This window comes from Dermacentor variabilis, chromosome 4, assembly GCF_050947875.1.
Source record: "Dermacentor variabilis isolate Ectoservices chromosome 4, ASM5094787v1, whole genome shotgun sequence".
NCBI classification, from domain to species: domain Eukaryota; kingdom Metazoa; phylum Arthropoda; class Arachnida; order Ixodida; family Ixodidae; genus Dermacentor; species Dermacentor variabilis.
In genome coordinates, this window is record NC_134571.1 from 102,032,694 (window position 1) to 102,043,111 (window position 10,418).

Genomic DNA, 10,418 nt, shown 5'->3' on the forward strand with positions numbered 1-10,418 from the left:
AGCTGCTCGATTAAGACTGTCCGCTGAGTCTTGGAGTTGTGAGGACCAAGAGTGCCGCTTCTGTGCTTAAGTTCTCACGAATATCGTTTTGTTTGACCCCATTGACGCGTGTGAGTGCATGAGCCTCTTGAGCTTTGTGCGCACAGGTTGATCAAGTCTCTTTCCGAACTGTGGCACCTTGGTACCGAAACGCTCTATAAAGAGCCGTGTGCCCAGTCCCTGGATGGCGGCGATGCGCACTGCGACGCGTTAAGCCCAAACCCCATGAGCGAGATTTTGTGTGCGACAGCAACGAGCGACGGCTTCGAGCACTCGTTATTGTCGCTCTATCGCTCGGTTCGGGGAATCTAGAATTCGTCGCTCGTCGCACGGATGTGCTACGAGCGGCTAGCCAATAGTGCCAAGCCGGAACAGGACGTACAGCTGTAACACACTACCGGTTGTCGCGCGGAAGGCGCAAACGAACGAATTTTGATATCTGCAATTATATAAAAACCTACTCCAAGACCTTCAGAAATATTTTATGCTGCTCTGTGCAGCAAAACAAATCAACTTAAATTGTTAGAGCATGCGATTGTCGAGTTTCGGTGTGTATTTGCGGCCCTCATAGCGGTAACAGCGGGGAGACGTTGTTCAGCGTCGTCGCTCGCATGGCGTTCGACTTGCAGGCGACCAGCGGATGCGACAGCCATCTCCAATGCGTCGCTGCAAACCTCATGCAAGATCGCTTGCATTGGGTTAATACTTTCCTTTTGCGCATATGTAAACAAACATTCGAGTGTGGTTATACAGGATAAGCGTGTTGCGCTGACGTCGCTACACCCATGTTGCCTCGTACAGAAAAGCGTAAAGCATCGTAAACAGAAGGGATCGTCTATGACGCGATATCCCTAGCGACGTGGTTTATGAGCTGTACAATTGTGGCTGCATTACAAAATATTCAGTCATTCTCATTTCACTGGTAACGATATTGACGCTCTGGCTTCTTCTTGTGAATTTGTATTTTCTCATTCACTTAGGGACCATTCTGGGCATCTGCGTCAGCATTGGAAACACAACCGGCATCCTGGTGCCATACATCACAGGTGTTCTGACAGAGACAATGGTATGTCTTTCATTTGTTTTTCACGCAACGCGCACGCATGCTGTTAATGCGCCTTCACGTTCGTGTGGTGTCCTAAAGCCGTGTTATGGGAGTCGGGCACGAAACAATACACGGATCGGGGCCACTAAGTGCACGCGCCTTCCAAACCTGCAGCTTATACTTGACAGTGACGATTGTGCGGCTTGCACGCGTAGAGGACGGTGCCCCGTAACGTCGTGTACAAAGGTATACGACGAAGGGCAGTGAGTGTTACGTATAAGGCGACTAGACGTCCTGATTTAGGCGGAACATGTCCCGCATTTACTGGCGTGGTCCTGCTGTCCCGCGGCTTACGTGTGGGACTGTCTTATGTCCCGCTTTGGGCTCTCCGGGCTCCGACTTGTCCTGAAGTGTCCTCCCTGTGGAGCATAATTGGCTGTTCGCCTACTCGGGTGAGGTGGCGCCACCTTAAAGAAGACTCGAGAGGCAGTCGGCAAAGCTAAACAGTTCCGTAAGTGAGGCAGCAGCGCCTGTGACTTTATAACGGTTCGTAAAGCGGACCGCTGTAAGAAGACACCACTCTTAGAAAGCGCGACTACTACCGGCTCGTCAGTTTTCTCAATCCAGGTACAATTGACTGCTCGATGCGTTGGCCAACGAGCTGCACATAGATGCCAAAGCTCACTGACCACGCCGTCTCCATGTCGTCTAGGTTGTCACGCATGTGGTGTTAGAAGCGTGTGGAATAATGCCGAAACGCAATACAAAGTTACTGAGTATCTTGGAAAAGAGTTTCCCTTCACATGAACAAAACTTGGAATAGACGTACGCTCCTATATCATTTCTATCTCCTACGCCCCGTCTCCGTCCCGCTTTGGCGTTCGAGAAATCTAAAAAAAAAAATACATTATGGTGGTTTCTGTGCCAAAACCGCCATCTGGTTATGAGGCACACTGTAGTGGGGGACTCCGGATTAATTTTAGCGGACACTCAACGCACAGTACAAGAGTGTTTTTGCATTTCTCCTTCATCGAAATGTGGCCGTCGGGGCCGGGATTTGATCCCGCAACCTCGTGCTTAGCAGCACAATACCGAAGTCACTAAGCAAGCACAGTGGGTCGATCGAAGAATTTGGTTACAGGATATATTACTTCTGAAAGCTCGCAGGCTTGGCTGTACAGGTAATTTACGCAGACTGGAGATTCAGTTAAAAATCGATCTAACGAAACCTTATAGTTTACGAAGTTCCCGATCTGACGAAGCAATTTCGATTCCCCGGCAGGTATACTAGGGTTCAATGTTGTCATCAACCCGCATTAACGAAACTAATTTGGCCGCGCACTCGATTTAACGAAGTTTTTCCTGAAATGAATGAGTAAAAAAACGGTAATTTCTTCTAATTTTAACACAGACGGGTTTTTCTTCGAGCGTGTGCTCTGACGCTATCGTGTTAAAACATCTAGGCACCCCAGTCACGGCCCTAGCTTTATTTTGACGAGGCTGCATGCCGCGCCTGAGCACGGAACTGCGGACTCAACACCGCCTCGGTGGCGGTGGTTGCTTTCATTATTTCATGATTTATGCGACAGATGAAATGCCGCGGTAGCTTTTGCGTATCGCTGCGTTACAATTTTAGATTTCGAAGGAGCAAAATTTTCCTTTCTTGATTTTACGAACTTCCCGATTTAACGAAATAATCTTGTGTCTGTGTGCCAAGAACGCTACGCGGCTGTAAACGTAGGAGATATTACATGTTGTAATGTTACTACAAATCGGTGAGAAAAAAACGTTTGCATGTCTAGCGAGCAAATTGCTAAGTAGGTGACAGTTTACACCTGCCCACTTCCGGCCATGCCATTTTGGCGTAAGGAAAAGGCAGAAGTAAAATACAATGGTAATAAAGTTCGCAGCGTTCTCAGTGCCGCAGATTGATGCTTTTGTGAAGCGCAGCCGGTCAGACGCAGACACGAAACCCAAAGGGCTGTCTGCGCGCTGCCTAGTACGCGCTAGGGGCCCGCTGGCCCAAAGCAAGCTTAAAGCCGAACCCACATGAACGGGATTTTTGAAGTATTTTTGGTGCGGCGTCGAACTTCTGCTGCTCAATGATCGTACTGTAGTCGTACTCTTTCTGATCGTACTCTTTCTTTGTACTCTCTCTTTCAATGATCGTACTCTCTCTTTCAATGATCGTACTCTTTCTTTTTAGTTGCCGACTAAGGGTTGTGACATGGCGCAGAGCGCGCGCGTCGACACTACACGCCTCACGCCTAAAGTGTGCCAGATGTACGTTACGTGCGGCTGGTATACTTAAAACTTCCACCCGCCAATCCATGTGCCAATATATCTTTTTCTTTAAGTGTGCCCGATAATAGTTAGTGATTCTAAAACCGCCATTTTAAATTACGCAAGGGGGCGCATTTCGCCGGAATCACAACGAATCCTGGCAAACTTCCGCGGTCAGCGGGTCGTCCATATCATCTGGGCGCCTGCGCACTCCTCCCTCCCCGGCAATGAGGCGGTCGACACCGTTGCTCGAGGACTCACAAGCCGAACAACAGGGGCGTAGCGGCTGGGGCTAACAGGGGACCGGATGGCTGGCTACAGGGAGATAACTAACCATTACAGATTGGGGAGGGTGCGTTTTCCTCCCGCACACCCATATCACTTAATAAGCAGCAGGCGGTGTCATGGCGCCTCCTTCAAACAAGTACGTATCCAAATCCGGTGGCTTATAATCATTATTACCCAGACCAATATTCGGCCAAATGTAATTTTTTTCAAGAAAGGGCGGACCTAGATCACATTATCTGGGCCTGTCCTCGGGCGCCGCGACAGGGTCACAAAGTTAAGTATCGGAAGCAGTGGGAGACCGTGTTGCTCAGCTCGGACCCCGAAGACCAACTTTTGGCCGTCCAGCAGGCCGAGGATGCCGCTAGAGCTCAAGGGCTTCTGGCCGCCATCTAGGCGGGGTTAGCCCCCCCCCCCCCCTCCCCGGCTATATAAATAAAAGTTATTTCTCTGTCTTTAAGTGTGCCCCAGCTGTCTCCAGAGCCCCGCCATAGAATTCCTTAGAACTTTTGGGAAATAAAAGTTATTAATTAGTTAATTCATTCATTCAATCGCTGTTTGCCGATTCCACCGCAGAACACTCTGGAGCAGTGGAGCTACTCCTTCTACCTGGCCGGTGTCGTGGGCCTGGTGACGGGGCTGTTCTTCCAGCTGTTCGCCTCGGCCGAAGTGCAGAGTTGGGGGCTCGTCGAAACGACGTTGGACAAGGCACCGCCGCGCGCCACAGAAAAGACGGCACTGAAAACCTCCAAGCAAGCAACGCCGAGCATCAACGGCGCGATCGCACCGGTCACCGACGGCAAGGAAGCGAGGACTGAGCTGTGATGTACAAAACCAGTGTCCATCCTTGCTCGCTGATTCGTCATACCTTCCAAAGGAAGCGGGAGACTTGGGCGAGTTCTGCGCCGCGATGCTTTCTTTTCGAAGCGCACGCCAAAGGAAGTCTGAAGGCGCTCGACAGCGCGTCGCCGCATCATGTCCGTTCGCTAAAGGCTACCGGGGACAACGTTGTTTCGAATGAAACGCTGAACACGGAATCCTGCGAACTTCTTTCGCTTGAAAGTGCAGAAGACCTTCGCGCGTTTCGAGAACGAAATCGCAGTTCCTTTGTGACAAAGGCACCCAACGTTAACCCGCTACCTGCTCCGTGATAAAAGTGAATTCCTATGTGTGTGTTTAGTATTTGTGCTAGATGGTGACGTGCTGCGCTGTAATGCAAGACGGCGTGAAAGTTCGATGGATGCGCTTACGCTCCAGACAGGCAAAGACAGCGCGGTTCTTCCTGCCTACGCACTGATCAAGTCTTATCAAGCCAAAATCATCTTGACGGCCACCGTTTGCACGTGAACTGCAGCGTATCCTGCGGTGCTTTTACGGCACAACTATGCGCCATCAACTACGTCATTATCTACGTTCAGTCGCTGATGTACGCTTGTGATCCCTTCTACTGGGCAGCTCAGTCTTCGCGTACATGTGCTACATGTGCAAGAATGCGCGCATTACAAAACTGCATCTGTTTCTTGTAGCAGCCTGGCAGGTTGCAAAAGTGAGCGCCGACGCTAAGACATCGAGGCCTGTGTCTTCCACGTCGCGAAGTTTCGATACGTGTGTGAGCTTCGACTGCAGTTGACTTCTGTGCGTGAGTGATGCGTGCGTGGCTTTGAGGATGTGTTACACCCGTAGTGGCCGTCATGCTATAGCGAACAACAAGAACGGCGCTTTTGTCACGTGTCTAATTGGGGTTATGAAAAAAAAAATGGCCCGTGGATAAAATGTCCCCATATGAAATGTCCCCGGAAAAAAGAACACAAATAGAAATGGCTTCTTGTGTAAAGTAGAAAAAATGGCCCGAAAAGCTAGATGGCAGCTGTGAAAACTGCTGCAGTGTTGGGCTGCTAAGCACGAGGTCGCGGGATCAAATCCCGGCGATGGCGGCCGCATATCAATGGGGGCGAAATGCGAAAACACCCGTGGTACTAGATTTAGATGTACGTTAAAGAACTCCAGGTGGTCCAGATTCCCGGAGTCATAATGAGATCGTGGTCTTGCACGTAAAGCCTCATAATATAATTGAAATTAATTTAAAACTGCTGCAATCTAATGTGGTGTGAAAGTGATAGAATCCGGCGCATCGCTATACAAAATTGATTGGCATAAGAAAAAATATTTTTCTACGGAACACCAGAAGCAAGCACGGCATAGCAAATTACAGAGAGCAAGCGCACAAATGTAGCTAAACCGCGCGAACGAGGTTTTAACCTTGCTCTGAGCGCCTCCGCCTTATCTCCTGCTACGTGGAGCATCCACGGTGCACTGTAGATGGGACGAGAAAGAAGAAAAAAAGATATTGAGCATTCCGTTGGACAAACAGTGCAGCTTTAACTAGCCTATGCGAAAGGACAAACGCACAACATTTCGTGTATCGCCGAGCTGCTACCGCTGCTGACGAAAACTGTATGTTATCTTACTTGCGGTACCTCTGTTGATGACAACGCCGCACGCGGCTTATCGGATCTTATCCTGCGGCTGCGCCGCGGCCGCGCTTGCAGTTTCTCTCTCACGTCATCCGCCATTCAGTTTTTCTCGGCAAAATATCTTGGCTTTTTACGAGCCGAAAGAACGATGCCGTTATGAGGCAACGCCGTAGTGTGGGGCTCTGGAATAACTTCGACCACGTGGGGACCTTTAGCGTGCGCCTAAATCTAAGTACACAAGCGTTCTTACTTTTTCGATTTCATCAGAATGCGTGTCCCAGCGACCGGGGTTCGAGCCCGCCACATCTATAACTCAGCAACGCGCGCCATGGCCACCTATACTACCACGGCGGGTCTTTCGCCAATTATGTACTTGTACGCCAACTTGTACCCCCCACGCCTTCGGGGGTACAAGTTCGACCAATAAACGCTGTACGTCGGGAAAATTACGCAAATTAATTGCCTGTCGTGCTCAAACGGGTTTCTAGAGGAGTCATTTGTCGGGATGTATTAACACCTCTATCACAGTTCACAATTGGGGAAAACAATACAGACAGACGGGCTTGAGATCTGCAGCATATTTACCAACACACATAATGGTTTAATACCTTTAACATGTGCAAATGAGACTTGCACATGCCCATTACAAAGAAAGTATAAAAATCTAGAAGATATCACACGTTTCGGGTTTTGATTTTATAACTCCAGGAAACACAAGGTAGATAACAAAAATACCATAGAAATACAATGTTAAGTCACATTGCATACTATATAGCTCAGTGTTTCTGATGAGCTTACACAAACTTGCGTTTCGGTGGAATCTATTTAAAAATATTCGAACTCTGTTTGATGACATTTGTATGCCATAATTCATTCTAGATAAAGGCACCGTCTACTTTTCCATGTGTGTCTTCGTATGGATGAAGTTAAACATTCGTATTGTGGCCATCTTGTCAAAAAGCTTTTATTCAGCATTTGTTTTTTTATTAGCCGCATTTTGCATAAGCATAATAGAGAAAATGTGCACCTGTACCTGAATTATGTTTCAACCTGAGAGATCGATTCATTTTTGATTATCAAACGCACTTTACGTTGTTTGCTATTCTTCAGCACAAGTTTCGGCCCTGCATCTACGAGACCTGCCATTCGTTAACATTGAATGCAAGTCCAGTCTGCGTCTCTGCTCCTGCGGATATGCAGGGACTGCACAGTAAACGTCGAACCAAGTAGTCTTTCTTGTTCCTCCTTAAATCACATTTTTTTCTGTATAAGAAATCCCGAACGTGATAAACCAGTATGTAATGTACATTTCTACATTACACTGCACGTTACAAATCTGCGACTAATGTACAAACGCGCGTGTATAAACTTATTGTCGCACGCTGCCATATGGATACGAATTCGCACCCGGGTCACACCACACATTTGCACCGGTGCAAATGAATTGGTGTGCCTGTGTATGTGCCATAAATGTGAAGGTGGTGAAACGTGTCTTTAACTGAAGAAAGAAGATCTAAGGGCAAGAGACACAGAGAGCTTAGGAAACGTCTAACTATTTGTAACTGAACTAGTTGCTTCATGCTTTTTCGACGTTTAGGACACGAACTATAAAGGGGGAAAATTTTGCGCATGTCCACTTTCTTTCTTTATAGTTCGCGTCCTTAACGCCGATGAAAGAATTTGCGAAAGTTGCTGTATGCTTAGCTAGATCTCTGAAGAATTTCGCTTGCGCTAATTCCTGGAGAGACGTGCAGTATACATACTTTGCTGTTTCCCGTGCATTTATGCAGATCAATAAAAAACACGTGGAAGCTCGTCACTTGAGTTGGTGGGCTGAACTGCGTCATTATCCCGTCTTCAACAAACTCATCTTACCCGTTGTCATTGAGCCGAAAGCACCCTATTAAAGGCAAACTACAGCAAACATTCGGGCGTCGTCAAAAAAGCATTCTATTTAATGGTGATGCTACAAAGCAGTCCCCGAACAATACGTTATTGCAGAAACACTCCAGGGCGGGTCACACAAAAAGTTCGCAAAAGTCGACGTTCTTGATGCCGAAACTCCACAAAAACGCCGCGTTTACCCCTAGCCGGAAGTGACGCATCAGGCAGAACGCCGAGTATCAGCGCCTTCAATGGTCGCTCAGGCAAGACAGCGAGCTCAGCACGCATGTGCGTTCGTAACTTCTACGTCACATGCGCTTAACACCAAGTGGCGTTTGTGATATTGGGACAGGTGGCTTTAATCTTTCACTCATAGAGGAAGGAAAGAACTAGGAGGTAGCTTTCCGTAACAAGATGGAAGCCAAGGAAAGTTGGCCCAGCACGTGACCATGTGGCAGTAAGCTTTAGTGCCTTCCAGAGTCGCACTGAGCGCTAGCTTTTCCGTCAACGGGCGCGACAGAAACCTGCGATTGCGACAGCCGCACGTTGCATCGAAGACGATAAATGTACACGCTGAATTAAACGATCCATGTTGCACGAGCATATCGGGTGAAAACGTGCGCATGGCGGTTGGCAGGGCACCTTAAAGAAGGGCTCGTCGATTAAAACCTACGGGAAGCCAAGCCCAATGGGCCGACACCTACGAGCATGTTCACGTATTGGACCGGCGTTTCTTAGAGAGAAAAGACGAAGTGGGGGTGTTGTTTCACGGAGAGTTGGTTCGCGAACGCTGACTGCGTGACGTGATGCCCGCTCTTTGTTTTCTTTCTGCATGATGGCAGTTGAGGCCGGCAAGTTGTCCGTCTACAGCGCCTCTTTCAGGGTAAACAGTGTGTCACCACAAGTATGAAAGTCCACTGTCACGTAGGAACACACGTAGAATGCGTGAGAGTTCCCTTCGAGCAATCGGGTGGCCTTTTGAAAACACTAATCGCGTGCACAACCATGTGGAAATCATCTTGTTTAATTTTTGTTTAAAATTGTTTAATATTTCTTCCTTCTGCGCTAGAAATGCTGTCTCAGTACAGCGTTCCTTTCTTAAACCAAATTGATAATCTGTTAAGAGTTTATATTTTCTAATAAATTTCTTAATACGAGAATTAATCAATTTCTCGAGTCTTTTAGAGAATACAGGCAAGATTGACACCGGGCGGTAAAACAATTTTTGTCACCATTCTTGTAGATCACTGAAAATCTTGCTACCTCCATGTTGCATGTCGAAAGAGACACGTTATATGTGTGTGTAAGCGCTGGCGCAATTAAATCTATAACGTATTTGATTGGTTTTATTTCTGGATCATCTACATCACGGCTACGGCTATTCTTAAGCTTCTGATACAATGTTGTTGCTTCAGGGATGGATGTTGGCAGTAAGTACATTGTGTGGAATAATCTCGGAATATGATTAGTAGCTTCATGACAGCATGTAGTCGTGCCTATTTCAACAAAGAAATCGTTAAAAAGGTTAGCTAGTTCGTTTCCACCAACCCTTTTGTTATTTATAACAAGGTTGTCAATCGTGGCATCCTTAGTGCTCTTGTTTAATACCTCGCTAATTTTTCTCCACACTTTGCCGCTATCACGCAAGTAATTGTCGAATACACGCTTGTAATATTCGCTTTTTGATCTTTTTATATATTTATTCAACCTATTTCAAGACATTCTAAATTCTTTTAATTTTTCCATGCTACGTGACTTAAGAAAGTTGCCAAAAAGTTTGTTCTTATGCATAATAGCTAGGCTTGATATGTTCATGTGTGATCCATGGTTTACTCAACTATATTTGTTTACGGTATGTGCGTAATGGGAATGACTCAAAATAATGTTTCTTGAAGATCTTTAGAAATGAGTCATAGCAATTGTTGCTGTTTTCAAAAGTAAATGTTTTCTTCCAGTCTGTTTGAGCGACCTTATCCCTAAAATTTTCTAGCGTGATAGATGATATTTCCCGGTACGTGAGTTCAGGCCACTCCTTTTGTTTCAATGCGCTGTTACACTGGAGCATACAAAAAGCAGGTATGTGATCACTGAAGTCACTGTTTATAACACAAGAGAAAATGTTATTAGCATTTAAGTTAGTAATGAATAAATCTAGCACAGATGCAGTTGAAAGAGTAACGCGTGTTGGTTTGCTATAACATTCTGAAAACCATTACTCTGTATCACAAACAAAAAGTCATCCGCTCGGCTCGAGACCTTTTGAACATCAACATTCATGTCACCGCCTATTGTCAGCAACCATCTATTTTCATTGGCACAAGAAAGTAAAGAATCAACGAAGTTTAAGAACGTGACGAGGTTGCCGCTTGGCGGTCTGAACAGTACAGCGAACGCATTCTTATTTTCCT

At 46.8% G+C, this 10,418-nt stretch overlaps 1 protein-coding gene across 2 annotated transcripts in view; it reads left to right on the top strand.

Annotated features, from left to right (window-relative positions):
• LOC142579584 (sialin-like) overlaps nt 1-10,162 on the top strand; it is a 90,233-nt gene extending 80,071 nt beyond the window's left edge. For both annotated transcript variants that reach the window (XM_075689950.1, XM_075689949.1), the window contains exons 10-11: nt 1,020-1,105; nt 4,229-10,162. In XM_075689950.1, the coding sequence (XP_075546065.1) occupies nt 1,020-1,105; nt 4,229-4,477 (335 nt within the window). In that variant the 3' untranslated portion in view covers nt 4,478-10,162. The remainder of the gene's footprint in view (nt 1-1,019; nt 1,106-4,228) is intronic.
• Nucleotides 10,163-10,418: the final 256 nt, after the last annotated feature.